This window comes from Helobdella robusta (genome assembly GCF_000326865.2).
Source record: "Helobdella robusta unplaced genomic scaffold HELROscaffold_1, whole genome shotgun sequence".
NCBI lineage: Eukaryota > Metazoa > Annelida > Clitellata > Rhynchobdellida > Glossiphoniidae > Helobdella > Helobdella robusta.
This window is the reverse complement of record NW_008703570.1, coordinates 9,115,098-9,137,759: the sequence shown is the minus strand read 5'-3', so window position 1 is coordinate 9,137,759 and position 22,662 is coordinate 9,115,098. Positions and strand designations below refer to the sequence as shown.

At 31.1% G+C, this 22,662-nt stretch overlaps 3 protein-coding genes across 3 annotated transcripts; 2 read left to right on the top strand and 1 right to left on the bottom strand.

Moving 5' to 3' along the window:
• Positions 1-3,704: 3,704 nt before the first annotated feature.
• HELRODRAFT_159343 (hypothetical protein) lies at positions 3,705-6,146 on the top strand (the record flags this gene model as incomplete). The annotated part of the gene is made up of 2 exons (XM_009011233.1): positions 3,705-5,067; positions 6,088-6,146. 2 exons carry the CDS (start codon positions 3,705-3,707, stop codon positions 6,144-6,146), a joined length of 1,422 nt encoding a protein of 473 aa, XP_009009481.1.
• A 2,316-nt stretch (positions 6,147-8,462) lies between these two features.
• HELRODRAFT_105504 (hypothetical protein) lies at positions 8,463-13,679 on the top strand (the record flags this gene model as incomplete). The annotated part of the gene is made up of 3 exons (XM_009011232.1): positions 8,463-8,673; positions 11,335-13,263; positions 13,372-13,679. 2 exons carry the CDS (start codon positions 8,463-8,465, stop codon positions 11,643-11,645), a joined length of 522 nt encoding a protein of 173 aa, XP_009009480.1. The 3' UTR covers positions 11,646-13,263; positions 13,372-13,679.
• Positions 13,680-20,094: 6,415 nt separating this feature from the next.
• Positions 20,095-20,310, bottom strand: HELRODRAFT_136479 (hypothetical protein; the record flags this gene model as incomplete). The annotated part of the gene is made up of 1 exon (XM_009011231.1): positions 20,095-20,310. A coding segment is annotated over one exon (216 nt), but the record flags the coding sequence as incomplete, so codon positions are not given.
• Positions 20,311-22,662: the final 2,352 nt, after the last annotated feature.

Below are 22,662 nucleotides of genomic sequence, written 5' to 3'. Positions count from 1 at the left end.
AATCATCTTCATTATCGTCGTCTTCGTTTCCACTATACATTGTTTCTCCTTTGTTATTTTCTCTATCGTCATCATACTCATTCTCATCATCCTCTTCCGGCTTATCCCAATAAATAGCATCTTCTTAACACCAACACTGTCAACCTCAATTTATAACGCGTGCCCAACAAGATGATTCAAACCTCTGAGGTCATCGTCATCACTGCTTTCTTCTTTTGTGGGGTTCTTCATCATCATTGTTTTCATCATCTTCGGGTTCATCTACTTCATATTTATTTATTTGTCAACCAAATTTTCATTAGTACCTATTGCTATTGCAGTAACCAATTTAAATTTGTGAAAAGAAAATTAATGGTTGAGATGTCATTTATCAGGATCATCAATTCTATCATCATTCATTGGCATCGCCGGTGAGTTCATATTCGAAGGTCTTGTTGTTTAAATATTTTTTTTCATTCAACTAATATTATAGTTGTCATCAACTTTTGATTAACAAAGTATTTTTAATCAATTACACTGCTGTCAGGCTAACTGTTATTAAAAAAATATAATATTGATACAACACAGTAACAAAAATACAACTGACCAATCAGGTAAGATTTTAAAAATCAATCTTAGCCCCATAAAGACATAGAAGAGCAAAATTCTCCCACATGAACACGTTGGAAAAATTTTCACATAAATTCTCACACATCATTATGGCTCGATTGTAGAATTTGAAAAGTTAAAATTGCACGTTTTTTGAAGAGCCGGAGGTCTTGCGAGCCGACTCAAGTTCTGATTCATTGCATGTTTACACGCAAGCGACTAATTTGTTGGCTGATATACTCACAACTGTCTTGTATACACGTTAAAATACCGCAGTATTATACAAAGAAGTTTTTTTTATTTGTATATTTTAAAAAATACAATATTACTTTATATTTAATTGCAAGAGATAAAACATTATTGAAAGTGTAAAATTATTTCTTGGTTAACAATGAAATTTTTGTAAAATAGATTTTTTGCTCTATTGAAATATTTTTGGTTTACTCTGTAAATATAAAGTCTTTCTTGTATGTAAAAATTTTAATTATGTACCTACATGATTTTTTAACATATCTGAATAAAAAAAAATACTTCGTGGCATGTTTGTAGATGTTCATAAAAATGCGAAATTTTTCAAAAATTGTGCTGCCAATTTTATTTGATAGGATTAAGTGAGATTTGTAAATGAATTGCTTTTTTTACAACATAATTTTAATTACTTTTTTTAATTTGAAAATGTTTTTCTCTTTCATTCCAATTCATTTTATTTAGGAACCAACTATTTTTAAATATTTTTTCAAAAAAAAACAAATAAGTCTTCACAATTTGTATTTGTACTAATATTGTAAAATGAAAATTGTTGGTTGGATATATATCTAAATGAACGGAATAGATATCAATTTGTTGAAACTGAACAAAGTTTTGAAATTCCTCGAAAATATTATTTGCAATGCAGATGAATGCATGCACACAAGAAAGCTTGTATCGAAAATTTATTAAAGACATGCATTATCTTATTTCAATTCACTGAAATTTTCAAATATTCAAAACTCTGGTTCGAGTGAATTTATGTAAAACATGCAAAAATAGTTTTACACAGAAACTTTTTGTGTATATTAATGTATGCACCCACGCACACACACACACACACACACACACACACACACACACACACACACACACACACACACACACACAACACATACACACACATACACGCACATACACACATACACGCACATACACTCATACCGTTTCTGAGCATTAACCACAATTACACATTAATTGCCTCACTAAATTTCATCCATTAGCACTTAGTAGAAAATTCATTGGAAATTTTGACGGGATAGTTTTAACAAAACAATGATCATGTTTTATGTTTTGCATGAAATATCTACTTTAAAAACGTGTGTCTGAAATAAAATGAACAGTTTGGTAAAATTTCAGTTGGATTGAACTCATTGAAGTAAATAAATTATGAAAAAGTAACAGGGTTTAGTTGAAAATATTAAGAAAAGTCCATGATACGATTGATACTTTGGTTGGATGATGTGTAGAATGCTAGTTTTAATCATTATCAGACGGTCTGCTGGGTGATGAAAACATTTAATCCGACGATTAAATGTTTTCATCACCCAGTTCAGCTTGTTTTATTGGTATAAATTTACTCGAAGATGAAAAATCACGTGCGTGAGTACCCTTTCTGCATAATACAATGGGAAGGAAGATTTTCACCGGATTAGAATTTAAAAAGAATGTGTGTCATGTACGACTCTTATTTGCAAGATGCCTGTGCAACACGCAATTTTACGACTGCGTGAATGAATGTACTTGTGAGCATTTGTACTGCACACGTTTAAAGAATCTTGTTCATTGTTTTCACTTGGAGCTCTTTAAATTCATGTCATTCATATTATTAATGAATATTTTCAACATTTTAAAACGTGATCTATCGCAGTTTTAATCTGAAATCAATTAACATGTTAATTTGAAAATGTGCACTTTTGAATAAACTTGTTCCAAAGCAACATACATTATTGCAAAAATCAAAGCAATGACAAACTTTTTTAAATAAATGAGTTTATCTATTTTAATTTAAATAGCCCATTAAAACTAACTTTTATATAAATGACTGCACTTGTTGTTTCATTTTTTTAGTAAAACATTTCAACAAATAATTAGTGACTGAAAAAATTATGGAATTGGAAATAAATCTTTTTGCATGAATAGAAGACAGTGAAACATTCTTGCGGAGGCAATCAATTTGATGGGGAATGAAATTTATATTGCAGGCAGGCAACTGAATAATTCATAGTCTTCAGGTGTACGGTTGAATTGTCTCCTCTTGTCACTCGGTTCTTGAATTAAATTTTTTTGATGGATGTCAGTTAAATCATCAGCAAATATTTTACACTGAATTTTCATAAATGTAAATGTGTGTAATGCAATGTTAAAATGAAGGTTTTAAATTAAATGAAACATTGAAACGCTTTTAAATTTGCGAAACATTCAAATCGAATTTTTTTTTGCTAATTACTTATTAAACGAAATCATACAAAACTATAAAATTGACCTGGGTAAAAATTCCACAGCTCAGACAACAAAAAATATGGAATAAAATTAGTGAACTACACACAAATACGTTCACCGTACCGTATTGTTGATTGAACAATTTGAATGGGTTAACTTGTCAAGGAAATGTTTTTTAAACTAAATTTTGTTACCGAAAACTTAGCTTTAATTTAGTTTGTTGTAGTTCCAGTTTTTTTTATGAATTTGGATTTAACTCTAAGAAAAATTTTAATGAAAATGAGTTACCAGAAAATAAACTCAATTTTTTATCCATGAAAATTCAAATTTGTTGGGTAGTTCCATGGTCACAAGCCCACCAGAGATACAAATGTTTCTAACCTTTCGAATGTACGAATAATTGAATTAATGCTTGAACGCACAGAAGTTCAAAATATCGACAGTCGCATACATTTCTTAGAGTAAGAAAAGATCAAATAATTTTCAAATTTTTACACTTGAACACTGAAATGAAATAAAAATTAATTAAACTATTTTTGAATTTGCAGTTTTGATGGAAAAAAAAATTGTATGCAAACGTTAGAAAATAAACAAAGAAATAAATTACGTAAATTTTAAGATCAAGTAAGAGGAATCAAAAATCTATAATGTCAAATGACAAGAATAAGGTCAGGGTCAAAATTTCTCCCGCCGAAATATCTGCAACAACTGAAGAGAACAATGAAGAAGAGGACAACGGAGAGGAAGATGATGATGATGACGATCCTACGCTGAAAGAGGAACGCGATCGAATTTTCAGGAATTTGAGACAGATGGATCCATTTGATGAAATGAAGGCAAGAGCGGACAGCGGCGGAAGTCTTTTCGGAGTTTTGAAAAAAGAATTTGAACGCACGAGACGAGAAGAAATTGAAATGATTTCAGCTGATGTGGAAGCTAGTGTTAGTGTTACTTCCAATGCTAATAAAAGCCGCAAAAAGAAAATCCTTTCAAAGAATAAAAACAAAACAAAAAATGACGTCTCGTCAACGGCTGTCAAAAAAAATTTTTTATGTCCGCCTGACCCAAACAGTTACGGTAGTCAGCAGCAGCAACAGCAGCCTCAACAACGACACCACCGCAGTAAAAGTTTAGTTCATCGAAAAAATACAGACGATAGAACAATCATTCGCTACCTCCACGATTACAACAAAACTTACCAAGTGAATACAACAAATTCTACTTTGGCAGAACCTAACAGAGGAAATCTTTCCGACTACAGACGACATTCAGAAGCCACCATGAACGACAGACTCTTAAGAGATGCACAAATACTTACAGCTCTGGTGAATGTTGTCGACCCTAACATGCTTCACTTCAATCAGCTCGTTATAACAAATGTTCACGCGCCACCACCCACAATTTCCGTAACAGTAGCAACTGCATCGGATGCCACCGCAACAACAACTTTCTCAACTACTCAAGTGCCTATTACAACTGAACAAAACAACAAAATTAGCCATTTGCCTCGCAACCGTCTTCAGTCCATTCAACCCATTCCGACCTTACAAATCGGCCCTTCACAGACTGTCAACGTTTGTCGACGACGTTCATTCTCAATCCGACAAAATGAAATCTGCTACGAAGGTGACGACGAAGTTATTTTAGTAACAAACAACGACCCCAAAGCAACTGCCGACGGACAGCCATCTCAGGCCACGATGATTGGTCCCAGGGCAGAAATACCCCTTATAAGTACCAAAAACAGGCAACAATCGTGGCAAGACGCCTCTGGCAGCAGACGTCGTAAAAGCAGTTTCAAAGCTTTGTTCACTAGTGGCGCTAAAGATTTGCTAACTGGCATTTGTTCTTCCCAGCAATCTGACCACATTCACCATTCTGAGTCCGGTGGAGCGGATGATCTTCCGTCTTACAAAGTGGTCATTTTGGGAGGACCTGGAGTCGGCAAGTCCGGATTGCTTCAACAGTTCATCACATCTGATTCCATAACTCAACAAAATAGCAGTTTTGGTAAGTCTCATTATTCAATTTAATAAATATTCGTGGTTTTTTATTTGTTTGTTTAATAACATAAAGTGAAATTTTTATTTATTTAGTATTGATATTGATTGATATTAAATATTTGTTAAGTTTATAGTAGTAATTTTAAAGGAATATTATTTGATACTTAATTTAAAACTTTAGTATATCAAGGTTTTTTATCATTGTCAACTAATTTGTAATTTTTTTATTTGACGTATCGTAACGACTGCGTCATAAATGGTCAATCATTTAATAACCCAATCAGCCTGCAACTCAAACATTCTTACTGAATAAATTTTGCTTTTTCAGTAACTCTTCACGGTATTCACTAATTGAAAGATAGATCACAATTGCTTCTGCGCATAGCCAAAAATTCGAATAAAGAATGATAACAATGAAGTGCATGGTGCTATTTGAATGTAAATGAAACTTCCAAAAACAGTGCCAAAAATTCTCCAAAACTGCTCGTACATAAAATATTTATTGTCTTTCTTAGACTGTGCTTCATATGTTTAGAGCGTGCACGGTCGGTAGGCATAAATTAGTATCTCGTTTATCACAGTCTGGTAACTGTGGTGTTACAGAAGATACTGCATTCCTAAGAACCATAGCTTCACATCTTATTAGCTACCGATATATTACCGTACGCCGTTCTATACTTTTTATTCACTACAAATACCTTAAATATCTTTGGTTGGATGGAATTCAAATGTAATCGGATGTTTGGTTTTGGAGATGTTTTTCAACAGCTCTCAAAAACTCAGACCAAAAATAAAAATATATCATAAAATTATCAAAAATAAAAATCTTTTCAAATTAATTTTTAAAAAATGATTAAAATGATTATGATTTATATATTACAAATATGTTTAATTAATTTTTTTCAAATACCTTCAAAGAAAATGTTTTCAACAACTTATTTGTTTTGTTGTTCAAAAGAATTTATTTTTCACATGTTCTCCCACAGCATTTCATAAAAATTATCGAATGACCTTTTTTCCTTTCCAGTGCTTCCAAACAGGATAAGCCTAATTAATTTTTTCCTGCTAGCATTCGCCGTTATTTAGATGTGACGCCAAAGATGACAAATAAATATTAAAAAATGGTTATGTTAGTGAAGATGATTGTGAAAATAACCAAAAAAAAGATACTGATGACAAGAATGGTGACGTTGAAAACTTGACAAGAAATATGAGTGATGATTTAAAGCTGATATAACCTTAAACAGCTTCTTTAAATACATTTTTTTAATGATTATTTTGTCATGAAAATCTTGATCCAGAAAATAGTTTTGCTGGCAAAAACTAAAAAAACTCAGATCAAAAAATCAACTCGGTAAATAATTTAATCTGTTTTTTTTGTTTGTTAGTACTTCTAGCACTATAACACTTGATATAGATATAAACATCTAGCTGGAAATAAAAAAAATGAATGTTGTTAATTTGGAAAGATGAAAAGGATGATAAATGGAAGCGGTCGCGATAAGGTCTCGCTTCACCGATGCCCACAAACTTTTATCGAGTTGTAGAAATTGTTAACGATGATGTCGACGATGATTTATGGAAAGCCGTAGATGAATATCTGACGCCGTGCAGTGTGCACATTACATCGGGCCCAGAAAAAAGGAATAGAAATGTTTTTTATTAGTTATGGGAAATATTGGCACTGGCTATATATCTGATGAAATATATTTTGGTAAATAAAAAAAATTGAATGTTTTTCAAAAGTTTGAATAGTGTATATTTGTATTTAGAACAGTTGAATTTCGAAAAACTAAAAACCGTCATTTAAAAAGTTACGTCCGTTTTCCAAGATCTTTAAATGAGAAAAAGTTAATTTCAAGTCATTTTTGCACACATGACTCATTCTTTTATTTTTGTGCCTAAATTTTTTTTCTATTTCTTTTTAAAGATGGCAAATAAGAAAAAAATGTAGAAAGCTAAGCACATATTTCAGTGCGTCTGTGCATTTGAATAGCAAGGCACATAAACAGGAGACCACTAAACAATGACCGCCACAACCACCTACAATTTTTCACCAAGGAACATTTATCTAGTAGTAGGCACATTCATTTTGATGAACTAACAATCTTATTTGTTCGAATTTAGAAAAATATAAATATATATAAAAAAATAAATAAACAAGTATGAATAATGTAATTAATGTTGGTGCATCTAAGCGAATGAAAATTTATTGAGTTGTCTAGTCACGAAACTAATGCATTTAAAAAATACGCTGACTGATCGTCGTTATGAATGCAATTGATGCCATCGTAAAATTTTGCTGTTGGGAAATTGATGAGACGAAAACCAAAGATAAAAAAAAGGCTTGACATAAAAATGATATATGTGAGTGGTGTATTCATTTCTTATTTGGGATTCTTGTACACCATTTTTTTTTAAATTTCATCTGATAATCATTGCAAAAATATTGTGGGTTTAATGATTTCAGTGAAAACATATTTATAAAACATCAAGTAGTAATTTATAAAAAAGATTTAAATTGTAAAAAAAATAAAAACACAAGGTTATGGAACATTTTGGAGAAACAATTTCATTTTAGAGCCACAAAATCCTAAATAAAAAATGCTTGCGTCGTAATAAAATTTGGTAGAAATTTCCTTCAAAATCATTTTTTCATTGCATGAGTTAACATCTTTACTATAATCTGAATTTCATTTTATGATTATATATCACACCCTATAGATAATTTTTTTATTCAGAATGATGTTTGTGGTTTCATAAATTTTTATTTTACTTTTTACTTCATATGAATGTGAACGGAAATGTTTGCAAATGCAACAACCACATCAGAATCCACCTCTACTTCAGACGATCCGCTTAAGGAAAACGTCATCATCCACCTACCGTCTGATTCAGCTCACCTAGAATTCTACGACTTTCCGTATACCGGGGTCAGTAGATAGTCATGTATGTTCTTACATTTGTGTGCTCTTGTATGTCATGTATGTTCTCACATATGTATGTTCTTGTTTGTCATATATGTTCTTACATTTGTGTGTTCTTGACTTCTTGTATTTCATGTATGCTCTTATGTAATTATCAACCTTGAGAACAAATTCATTTCTTAAAAAATCTTCACTTTGATTCAGATAAACAAAACGTTTTTTATCTTCATACACGCATGGCGGTATTTTTGTACACACTTGCTTTTTTGAAAAAAAAAAAAACTTGACGCATTGTAATTCTCAATAAAACTGTGCCTGAATAATTAATTGCTTTGGCTGCGTTACTTCAAAATAAATAAATAAATAACTATTCCATTCTTTTAATTTAATCGATAAGTTACTATTTTCTTCATTAAACGCTTAGACAAATTTTCCAGCCGTTAATGAAATGAACATAATTTTCAATTTATTTTCAATGAAACGTTTGAAGGAGAATTCGCGATGGTTCGGACATGCGGAGTTCAACTGCTTCCTTGTACTGTACAGCATAACAGACAGGCGATCATTCGATAGGGCCCTTGAGTACATGGACCTCATCCTCAACCACGAACTGACTGCCACCAGGGCGGTCATCCTTGTCGCAAATAAAAACGACATGGAGAGGTCGAGGATGGTCGGAACCAGAGGTCAGTCAACAACTTTTAGGAGTGGTCTTGCTTGCTGTTTGTGCTAACAGTGACGACGATGATGTTTGTTGTTATAAAAATAAATGATATAAATTATGGTCAATAATAGAACATTGACGCTGGTTGGTAATACAGATAGGTTGTGACGATAGAAGTTAAATTGGTAATGTCGTTTCGCCGTATTATATAATAACATAGGCATCACATTAATCGAGGTTTATGATATTATTAGTTTTTGGATGCAGAGATGTTTAATGATAGTAATGAATAAAGAAAATAAATAAGTTGAACATCTACAAAAAAATTATTGGTAGATTCAGCTTCGTGCATAATTTTTTTATTATATTGAATTGTCTAGTTAGATTTGTAAATGATTGAAAATGAACTTCTATCCCGAATTTGTTTTTAGTCACGTTCATTTTATTTTTATTGAAAACTTCTTTCTCACGTTAGTGTTGAATTAAATATCTTTTTACTTCTGGAAAATTGTTTTTTTCTAAAAAAATTGAACAGCATGTTAATGGTGAAAGATTTAGGATGCAAATTTTAATGCTAAAACAGAAGAAACAAACATCCACACGAGATTACGAAAAAAATTTTTTGTAACAATAAAGTAATTGTTACATACATATTTTGCAGGTTATCTCAAATGCTTCGTTACGTCATGCAGTTTGGTATAATCAAATTACATGCTCACGTAAAGTTATATTCTGATATACTTGAAAAACTTACCGCAGATGCTACATGCGAAGTTCATTTTTTACTTTTATTTTCAAGCTCTAAAATACATAAATCTGACCTACCGAGGAATGCCACTACAGTTAAATGAAGCTTTTTCAATAATGCGAATGCTTTCACTCCACTCTACTCCGTATTCACACATGCACTCATGCACATCTCACGTGTACTGTAAGCACACATTCTCATTTACTTGAAACCACTGTTGTATTGTAACATATGTTACTTGGAACATTTTTACAAAACATTTGTTTGAAACAGTTTTACAGTCAAACTTATCATGGAATAAAATTTTTTAACGCTTTTTTTCACTGTGAACGCATGAACGAAAAATGACTTTACGCTGATAATATTTTCTCTGTGTAAATGATATTCTTTTAATTATTTTTTTTACATATTTTCACATATATATATATATATATATATATATATATATATATATATATATATATATATATATATATACACTAACATTAATAGACAAATTCTGTCAAAAACTCTCTAATTATTTTTTTTACATATTTTCACAAATTTTGTATATATATATATATATATTTATATATATATATATATATATATATATATACACACTAACATTAATAGACAAATTCTGTCAAAAACTCTCTAATTATTTTTTTTACATATTTTCACAAATTTTGTATATATATATATATATATATATATATATATATATATATACACTAACATTAATAGACAAATTTTGTCAAAAACTCTCTTGGAGTTTCTCAATCCGTCACATTGACAACTCGTTGCACAATTCCGCAAGCAACAAAAATATTTTGAAAGTCTGACACCAAATGTTCATGGCTTGTACAACGTGCGGAACATAACATTCTTCATATTTGTCGCATGATACGTTTTTACGACTCTCGAGCACTATCCATACTCTTATCTTCACAGTCATAGTTTTAAAAGGTGTGGAGGAAGAAATGTCTTTCGGTGTATAGAAAATATTTTCACTTGGCTGCAACAGTAACGGGACATCGAAAAGAGATTTTAAATAATTAATTTCTAAAGGAATCATTATTCTGTAGAATATAACAATCACATTAATTGATATCTCACAATGCTAAAACTTAATGGGGTTAGATTTAATTAATACATGTTTGAAAAAAAAATTATATTAAATAGAAGTTAATTTTGTAGCTGGATGTAAAAATATGAAAATAGCTAATGAGATTGCAGCACAGAACTTTCGCAAACTTTACAATTATATAGAAAATTGATATACAACAAATGAAATAATAATATTTATGATATAATAATTTATAATAATATCTAATAATAATAAAATAATAATCTATAAATGAAATATCATATAACATATAATTATATAAATTTGAATAGATATAAGGTAAGCCGTAATAAAGTCTTTTCATCAATTAATTATTACTATCCATCCTCTTTCTAAATGTCGAACGTCTCTCGCCACGCGTTTTGAAACATCATCCGATCATGTTATTACGATTATAAATCAAGGCAAAGTTTTAAATGCAAGCTGATTTGATTATAAATTTCACATTTTAAAGTTATCCACATTAAAATGTGTCCGTTAACATTAACTTTTTTCAACCGATATTCTTATATTTTGAAATATTCAAACGCTATTTAACCGCCATTACAACAACTCGTAAATTTTATATTTTCATACAGCGATGAATCAAAATATTAACGTCATTAAAATTTATTTTAGTTACCGTTGATGAATTTATTTTTTATATTTATTCATCAATTTAAGAATTGATGAATAACATTTTAAAGCAATTTTCCTATACAACTAAACTGTAAACTATTTTAAAATTAACATTATTTGCAATTATGCCAAATAGAATTATTAGTTGAATATATTTTAATAAAAAGTTAATAGTTTAACAATTTCATTATTTCAATTCAACTCGTCAGAGGGAGAACTGGCAGCAGAGATGCGCCGATGCGTATTCATGAACATATCAGTCATGATCAATCACCAGATCGACGAACTGCTCCTAGAACTCATGGCCCAACTGAAGAAAGGTCACATAGCCAGAAGTCGAAGGGCCTCGAGTTTGAGACCACCGGGCAGAAATCAGCGAAATCATTCCGGAGACTTTCCAGGAGAGAGGCAGCAAGGAAGTGTAGTTCAGGGAGGAAGTCCCAGAGAGAGTATTTGGGCGAGGATAAGAAGAAGTTCGTTTAGGAGAAGGATGTCAAAATCCTGTGAAAACCTTCTTTGAAGGAATTGTTGTTGTGTCGATAACTTAAGGTTGGTTGTTTGAGTCATATCGTGACGTGCTACTTTAAGAGTCCTACATACCAGTTTGTTTCTTTGAATCGTTCATTTTAAATGAAGTCAATGTTTTTTGATGATATCTTATTTTACTCAGTCGTATTTGATGGATTAACAATATTTTATTTTTAAATTAATTTGAATTGTGAACTTTTACTTTCGTTAATTTTCAGTCGCTCTGATTTAACATTACTATTAATTAATTCGTACATTTTCAACATTACAAGAGTTCATGTACCACACACACACACACACACACACACACACACACACACACACACACACACACACACACACACACACACGTGTATGCGCGTTAATCATAATTAATTTTCGTTCTGGTTAAACCAAACTTTGATCATTATAAAAATTTCGGTATAAAAAAAACAATTTAATCGGCAGAATTAACCAAAACATGTTTCGTACTAATTACACTTTGAAACAAAAATAAAATACATTGAATGTGTTTGTTAGTAGTATGCGGCAAGTCCTAAATGATAAAGAAAAGTTTATTATTCCAATAAAAAAATTTTATTTAGTCTATGATAACATATAATTTTATATATTTATGTAATATTTGTTAATTTTTTTTTCTATTTAGTCAATCAATTCATTCATTCATTCATTTATTTGGTCAATCACTCAATAATTATTTATTTATTCATTAAGTAAGTAATAATTAGTAAAAGACTCAAACAATCTTGATGTTCTGTTCATCCTGAAGATGCATTGAAGTTTTGTAGACATCTTGAAAATGCCTGTTCATATTGTTCAGCAGTCTCTTGTTCTCAACGTTGTTGATTGTTTGTTGAGCATTGTTTGCAACATTGTTGCTGTGCTGTCTTTGTTGCAGTTGTTGTGTTTTCTGTTGTTGTTGTTGCGCGTTATTTTGTAGTTGCAGGCCGTAAAAACTTTCAGGGGTTCTCAAACCAAGTGGATAGGCCATAGGTTCGTATTGAGGAGTGGTGCTCTTGCTTCGCTGTTGTTGTTGTTGCTGTTGTTGCTGCTGCTGTTGCTGCTGTTGCAGATGTTGTCTTTTGACCAGTGTGTTGTTGAGTTGGTTGTTGGCAATGATTTGTTCGTCTTCCATGTTGTGTGCAATGCAAGTTGGACAGCAGTCGTCGTAATTGAATGGAGGTTGTGCGTACTTCTGCACTGTCTTCGGCATGCTTCTTCTATCAACCGATCCAACTGCATAAGCTAAGGCTGTTATGTGTTGTTGTTTTTGTTGTTGTTGCTGCTGCTGTTCATTCAATCTTGCACTTCCGGTTGAAAGTGGAAATAGAGAATCACCGGAAATAGATTGCGGAGGAGGTGGAACAATTAATGACGAGGTCATCGAAAAACAATTATTATCGTTCATGCTGACGTCACTAATGTTATTATTCAGATTGTTAGCAACTAAATTGTTGTTGTTGGTAGTGATGGGGATGTTGCTGTTTCGAGGTTCAATCACAGAAAGGCAGCCATACATAACTCGGTCGTGTTCCAGGTCAAAATCATTGTTTTTCTGGCTTGATGATGTCATCAGGCTTTGCATCACGTGCTTGCTGGCTATGTTTGATCTGTGGTTGTGTTTGTTGTTGATGATTTTTTTAGTTAAAATGTTAATTCAAATGAAAATTGTTTAGAAAAAATTCTGAAATTGAATAAAATGACAATAGCGAAACCACCTTCTTCGAATGCAGTGAACAAGAAGGAGGAGGAACATTCCGATCATGACTCCAAGTCCTATGCCCAACAAGACCGCCAGCAGTATGCCTTCGTCGTTCAAACAGTTCAATCATTCAATGTTTTGTTGAAATATATATGTACATATAGTTACATAAATATACATATAGTTTATTTCGTCTAATCAAATAATTTATTTACATATTTAAGCAATTAACTATATTCAATTTCAGTTTAAGTTTGAAAAAGTAAAAATCTGTGACAATATAAAAACAATTTATTTTACATTCAATTTATTGCAATAGAAAACGAGATACCGGACATATTACAATACAATCTTTTCAGCGCAAGACACTAATATAAACAGCAAGTGCCACACATTCTGGCAGGGAAATAACGCCTTTAAATCAGCAAGTATGCGAGGTTAAACCAATTGACAAGAGGCACGAGCAAGAAAAAGATTCCAACTGATCTAATTACGACGATGAGTGAGATTGTGCTGGCTCTGTGAGTGTCTTTGTTTATATGCGTGTAGGTATGTGATTGTGAAATTATCTTTAGATGCACCTGTGTAAACACTTAATAATTTAAGCATGTGACGTTATATACGTATTATATACAAGTGTGCCTGCGTCCTTATGGTCTTATATGTGTTTGTGTTAGTCTAACAAATAAATTATGATCCTACGTATTTATGATAATAACGTAAAAGGGTAATCTAAATGTTAGAAGATATCATATAAACTTAGTGAAGGAGTGTGCGTCGTTCACTTTTTGCACCAACAAAATATATATTTAGCTATGATTAAACATTCGCGGTTTGTATTTTGAAATTTTTGGATGGAAAGTTTTAGAAATATTTTAATTCAAGAGCAAAAATGCGCTTATTACATCTGAAGCCTTCATTCTCTATGTAATATGTATGAGATTTAATGTGAAGAATATGTAATATGAGATTTCTTAAAGTTGAAATGACCATATAAGTAGTCGAAAGTTCATTCATGAAAATTTTTTTAATCGAATTCCATCAGAATTTCAGATTTAAAATTTTACAAAACATTGCGAATTGAATCAATAATAATTCAAATAATGAAAGTTTAAAACCGATAAATTGAAATAGAAGAAAGAGGGAATAATTAAAAGGGAAAAAATTTCAAAATAGTCAAAAAGACAGAAAAATACCAAGAAAGAATAGAGTTAAAGAAGAAAAATAATATAAAAAATATTGATAATATTGATAGAAATACAATAAAAGATAATAAAAATGGGAATACAATAGTAGAAAAATTATATTTTGGGAAACGGAGGGATAGGGAGAGAGCTGAATATTAAAAAAAAGTTACGGCAAAGAAGAATAAAGTGACAAGTGACAAGATGATTAATAAAAAACATTCATTTGACTATTTTTTTCCATAGAAACAAATTGGAATGTTATTTGATTATAATTATGATTTTCTAATAACATTTATAATTATTTTTTCACATTAATAAAATGATTGAATGAATGAATGAATAAATGAATGAGTGAGTGAGTGAGTGAGTGAGTGAGTGAGTGAGTGAGTGAGTGAGTGAGTGAGTGAGTGAGTGAGTGAGTGAGTGAGTGAGTGAGTGAGTGAGTGATTAAATGAGTGAATGATTTAGTTAGTGATTGAATAATGAATAAATAGGTGGGTGAGTTAGTGTGTGAGTGAGTGAGTGAAGAAGTAAGTGAATGAATAGATGACTGGATGAATAAATGAAAGGCCACCTATGGTTGGAAAGATGCCTCCACTCGTCCACCACGACTCAAATTCTCTCATCACGTGACTACTCTCTGATAAATTATTAATTTAGTTATTTATTTAAATATTAATTTATTCATTCGTTCAATTACAAAAGAAAATATAAAGAAAATATAAGAGAATAATTTCTATTATTAATTCAACTACCTATACTTTATATATATATATATATATATATATATATATATATATATATATATATATATATATATATATATATATGTATATATATATATATATATATATGTATATATATGCAATTATCTAATTAAAATTAGCAAAACATTATTTTAAAATACTTGTCTCTTAATTGTATATAAATAAGAATAATTCACTATGAATTAATAAGCAACTTAAAGATATAAAGATTCCATGTACAACATTCAGTGTCGTATTTTAATCACTACTCTGAACAGTTTCAAAACGAAATTTGAATTAATCTGAATCATGTCATGCTCATAGCAGCATCTAAAACTACAAGACCAAACTAAAATAATAAACTTCTTTAATATTTCAAAACAGCAATCAACATTATAAACAACTCCAATGTATTTGCTGAATGAACACCTTATCGAATTGAAAATTGAACTGTTAAAAAAAAACTCCATCATCATTGCACACTGGCAAATCAATAAACTAAAAATCATCATGAAATCAGCACATCATCATGAAATCTTTAATTTTACAGTCCAATCAAGTTATGGATTTGCCTCGCGGTGCTAGAGAAAGTTATGAGAGCGCAAGTGCAGCTTGGCGTACACGGGGTTCTAACAGCGGTTGATGCATATTTTTTCAAACAAGTTGCTACATTGGAAACTTTCTTCATAGTTCTAGTATTGATTTACTTAACGATAAAAAAATGTTTTTATTTTTATAAATAAATAAATCTTAACACTAATATTGATCAATCACTCAACATTATTACAAAATATGTTATCTTGTTTGTCAAATAAGCTAACGCAATAGTGAAATTGATTATTATTTATTAATTAGCCAAAAATGTCTTCGAATAAATTATCATTTATTATGTTAATTGACTTAATTTTTGACTAACTATCTGTGCAGTTCCCAACATCACCAATCCATTTCGGTGATTGGCAGGTGAGGTACCACGTAACAGTTGAATCGTTGCATCTGTTTGGTTGAAAACTTTGTTGTACATTTATAAAGTCAGTATAATAAATTAATACTGTAATACTGAAAATGATTTATTTTCTGTATTATAGTATTACGTAAATGACTATGATCACATACGGTGCACACACACATACACACACACACCTGATCATCACTGTATCTTGCGTTCTTCGGGTCCAAGTGCCGTGTGGTATGTTGATGTCTGGGCATCCAATGGCTATATGTGCAGGAATAGGTTGGTGGAAGATTGTTAGTTTAATTTTTTAATACAAATTTAGTTGATTATTTAAATTATTATTCTTTGTGTTGAAAAATTTTTAGAATTTCTTTTAAATTTTTTTTGCATTAAAGTTTTTGTAAAATCGGAAAGTGTTTGCTATAGACTAAATTAATTTGTTACAAAAGCATTTGCCCCTAAAACGTAATTATTAAAATAATTATCTGTTGTTGATCTGTAATACTCACTAAAATATTACTTTTTTTTAAATTTGCAACCTTCGTAAGTGATGATGAACTTCATGAAAGACCTCTTCCTCTTCTTCATCATCTCACCAAGCTCACCATCCTGACTAGTTTCTTTCGAATACTCTCCCATCCCTATTCCTCCGCCCATCACCATGACGTCATCAACGACAGATTCGTCCAGTCCCAAAACGAAATCGTTTGAGTCGATGAGGTGGAACGAGATTTCGTGCGAGGATGACGTGTAGAGAATTCTCTCGCGCTTTTTCCCAACGCAGGCGTGTACTTCCGCCTGTCTGCCGGAAGTGATCTCATCGATGACAAACATGGCGGAACACGTTACTGCCTCGTCGTAATGGGTTGGCTGGATGTTATCGTCACCTATGACTAGGATCTGGAGACGAACGGATGGAAGAAATTCAAATTTTATAATGTGCGAATGTTTTCACCGGTTGGTGATTGGGCTTTTAATTAGCATTGCATTGTTCAATTATGTTTCGTCGAATGTTTTCGCTGGCGTGTTGTTTGCTTCGAAACAATTGAAAAATTTAATCGCTTTTTGATTCTGACATTCTTTTCTATTGTTCTGAAAAAATTCTGATTTGTTTTGGTGTGGACTGTTTGTTTGTTTTAATGAAATATTTGAAAACAATATTAGTATTATGTTGACAAATTTTCAGATTTTTTACATAGATATCTTTTCATATGCAGTTTTCATTTTTTTTATAAATTTCACTTTTCCAATAAAAATAATTAGATTGTGAATAGTTTTATATGTCCAGGCAAAGCATCACAATTATTTTGAATTTATAAAAATAAATGAAAAAAAATAGTAAGAGCACAAAAGTTGTGCAAACAGACCTTCAACTGAATCTTCTGCCCAGGTTGCACCCAAACATTCCACGGACAGTCCTTTGTCCCTACCGCCACCTGATCCAAGTATGAAATCGACGTGGAAGATGATGACGACGATGATGACACAAACGATGATGATGACGACGGAAATTCGATGAGCAGCTTCCCAGGAGTGGTTGCGTTGAAGGTGACCTTCCTGTCAGCTGGGCAGATGGGGTGGTCTCTGGCGACGTAGGCTGTTGGGCAGCGGTGAGAGAAGATGGTTCAGTGTAGGGTTGATTTCAAAAAGTAAAATTACACTGAGGATTTTAGTTTTATATTTTGCATGAAGTTTTATAGAAATTGAAATGTAGCTCTTGAACTTATAATGTCGTCACCAAAATCTCAAAATTAGTTTTGCGCTTCAAGATCGAAACCAATAAATTACAATTAACTTGAATGACTTGTGTCCAGTGAAATGGATGAAGAGCGGTATGATATCTACGACATGAAATGGAAAAAAAGATTCCCCGAATTATCCAAACATAAAAACATGATTTCAATCCTATTTTAACAAAACATTCGTCGTAATATAGTTACTTATTGAAACAATTTTATATGCTTTTTAATGTGTAAATTTTTAGAAAATCAATGCATTGAATTTCCATGTACAAAACAAAATAAAACTTTTGTTTTTTTTTTGTTTTTTTATTTTCAAAATGTTAATCAATTATATCACATATATAATATGAGCTCATGGTTTTAATAGCATTATTTTTTATTTAGTAAGTCATAAACAATCGGGTTTTTTTATTTTATTTGATTATATTAATAAGTCTATTGTTATAACTAAAAATATTGAGAAGTTAAAGTTAATTTATTTCTGCTTTAAAATTATTGGATTTTTTTGAGACGAACATGCGAACGTTTGTCTTTATTATTTTTCTATGTATTGTATATTTATGTTTATGTGAATCAATGTTCATGTTTTCTTCAGTGTAATGTTAATGTATGCTATATCAATAACATTTATTTATAGCAGCGTTTATTTTCTGAAACGTTCACTTCACTACATTCAATATTAAATAAAAAATATGAAGCCACATGTCAAATGTCATGGCCGTATTTCAAAGTTTCTGCCAGGCCTCTGGGAAATTTAAAAAAAATTTAACGACAAACAAATAACACAATGGATGAATGAATGAATGAATGAATGAATGAATGAATGAATAAATGAATGAATGAATGAATGAATGAATGAATGAATGAATGAATGAATGAATGAATGAATGAATGAATGAATGAATGAATGAATGAATGAATGAATGAATGAATGAATGAATGAATGAATGAATGAATGAATGAGTGAGTGAGTGAATGAATGAATGAATGAATGAATGAAAAAACGAACAAACGAACAAACGAACGAACGAACGAACGAATGAATGAATGAATGAATGAATGAATGAATGAAAGAACAAACGAATGAGTTATTAATTAAATCATCGAAAAAAATTTAGCAAACAAACAAAAAAACATTCAAACAAACGAAAAAATGGTTGAACAAACAAACAAACGAACAAACGAACGAACATACCAAGAAATGAACAAACAAACAAACGGGTTGTTGTTAAACAAAAGAATGAATGAAGGAGCGAACAAATAAGAGATTAGAGAAGATGAAGAAAAGATGGAAGGAGTGAATGGGAGGGACGAATAAAAGTATAAATCAATTGTAACAGTCTACTTACTTATTGCTAATGTCGGTCCAACCTTTGACCCACAGACCATATAACTCACTCTATTTTTACAGCTCTACGCAATGCAAAAAAGTTGTTCGGGCAGGTTGTTCGTTTGAGCACGTGATTTCATGTTTGCTCGTTTCTTTCCAACTTGTCTACTACCTTTGCTGGTGCATGAGCGTGAACAATTTCTGACTTCTATTAAATTTTTCAATGGATTACTTCCATTTTGGTATTGTGGTTGTCATTACTATTTGAAGCGTTTGTTCGTTGTTAACAGTTGTATAGTGTATGTTTGTACGCTGCAATGAATGCTATATATGCGTTTATTCTTAGATGCAGTTAACGTATGTTTATTCGTGTTCACGTTTGTGAACGTTGTTGTTTTTGTTTTCGTTCGTTGGTTTTATTTTGAGTGTCCATTATTTTCAGATGCATTCTGAGTGAAAGGTGAATTGAAAATGAAATATTTGACAGCTCCTGATAAGAACTAATTTTGAAATTTGTACATTCCTACGAGAAAACTGGCATGATAGCATTTTATTTGGTCCCTGATTACAAAGTATAAAAACGTAAAATGCGTTTATATAAACTTTTCGCGTAATAGGCAATTAATTCTGTTCGCCTGTTTGAACGTACCGAATAGGGCAGGATCGATCAATCGCTAGTCGGTCGGTAATTCGATCTATCGATTCCTCTTCTTATTTATTCGGACCGGGGCGTTCACACTCAAGTGCGACATGCATACGTGTTTGTATTTACTGCATACACAACACACGTGTTTGTATTTACTGCATACACAACACACGTGTTTGTATTTACTGCATACACAACACACGTGTTTGTATTTACTGCACACACAACACATGTGTTTGTATTCACTGCATACACAACACAAGTGTTTGTATTCACAGCATACGCAACACATGTGTTTGTATTCACTGCATACACAACACACGTGTTTGTACTTACTGCATACACAACATACATGTTTGTATTTACTGCATACACAACCCACACATGTTTGTATTTAGTGAATACACAACACAAAATAGAATTTTTAACCTAGTTCATCATGAAAATTTAATCAAACTGTTGTTTTACTATTAACAAAACGTCAAAACATAATTATCCAGAGCTAAGATAAAAATACCTGAATAACACAGAATAGCCTACTAGAGGAATGAAACAGATGCGAAATAGCCGTTACTATCAAAGATGAACTCAACAAAGTAGAATTCATACAATACTGTATAAAATATGGTCTCTATTTATATATAAATGTTGGAAGGATATATATACAATATATAGATATATAATATATATAGATATATATATGATGGTAATAGACCATAATTTTCACAATATTCTATAAATTCTACCGAATGTTTGCCGTATTAACATATTAACGCCTAACATTCGGTAGAATTTATAGAATATTGTAAAATATATATATATATATATATATATATATATATATATATACATATATATATACATACATATCAAGTGGACGTTTTAATAAAACAAAAATTTTATTCATTCATTCTTTATCGTTCTTCCTACATTCAATTGCTCAGTCAAGCTAGAAGCAGCCATTCATACATCGGGCAAGTCATCAATATTCCAAAGCATTTCCATCTTAGCACTGTATAATTATGTTTTTACGTTTTGTTAATAGTAACCGGCGGAGGAGGTATGCCTGGCATTGTCTGCGGACAATGGGAAGTGATCGATAGGAATCGATATATTTTCGGTTGGCATTGATCGGGTTTTCCTCTATTTAATAATTTCTTCTATATTCTTTTCTTGGAGTTTGCCTGATGTTTGAGTTATTAGTGTGTGCGTGCTATTATGCAGAAGATGTGATTTATTAGAGTTGGATTGAATGGTCATTTGAGTTGACACTGACTTGAATGATGTTCCAGTGTCAGGTTTTGTAATTTTTTTTCAGTGGTTAACGGGTCAATATAATTTTGAAACATTTTTGAAACTTTTGTTTATGTAGAAATTATAATGTAGAAACAGACGTATTTTCCAAAAATATTCATGTTTATTTCTTTCAATAGACTATTTTTTATTTATAAGCCAATCGGTGTTATCACAACTAAAACATAGAGACGACATCGCAGCGCATTTCAAATAATTGACAACATCAACGACAACCTTAGCAACAAAAATAACATAACCAAACCACATGAACAAAATTACAACAGTAACATTACAATTCTACCAAAATGACAACAACGAAATAAAACTACAATAACGCCAACATTTTTTTTAGCAATGAACGCATTATAAAATTGTACGACTCGATAATGGTCTTCATTATTACATTGATATATTTAACATAATTAGAGGAACGCAATAAACATTTTTATACACACAAACACACAAACGTTCACACACACACACGCACACTCACACACACATAAATAAAAAAAACTAAAAAACTAATAAATCTTTATGTACAATTCTTCTCACGCGAGGCGATGGTTTCCATTTGCAGTTGAACCAGAACACCACAAAGCACAACCGATTGCTCTACCAATACGCTCTATCTCAACACCAAAAAATAAAATGATGAATTTCATGATAATGCTATGATGATTTCATGCATGATATCAACTTATGATTTTGACTAAAAATGATGATAATGGATAGATGATGATAGATGACAGATAATGATATGGAGATAGATGTAGCATAAGAAATGTTGATGAAATGAAAAACTCCGTCATGCACTGAGCATGAAAAGATTTTTTTTGAAATTTTGATTTTTATCCGTTTAATTCCGTTGCGTTTTTTAACATTTTTATTTAATGTGAAATACCAAGTGCATAATAATAAATAAGCTGACGCTGTACCTAAAATTCATAAGAAACTCTCAATAAATTTTTCGACGCCAATGATTTTGCGCTATTAATTAAAACTGGAGTAATGAAAAAAATTTAAAACTGACACTTAAGTGAATAAAAAAACTAACCAAAACAAATAAGAGAAAAATTAATTAGAGTATGCAGTTAATAATCTTTAAAAATTTTGAAAATTGATGGCTGTGCTGTATTTTTTTCTTACTGTTCACATTTTGATTAATGTATTGGTCGGTGGGGTTGTTGTATCAGCAGTTTTTGTTACTTTTTTAATTATTTGTACGTGTTATTGAAATGATGTGGCGTTGTTCTAATACTTCGTTCTAGTATATTTTTTACTATAATTTATTCTTTATAAATATTGATATGATTTTTAAGCCCCGTCGCTATAATGCAGTGCACATTAGCTCCCCAGATAGTGTACGTCATACCACATTATTACTGAATACGATTACGATATTATT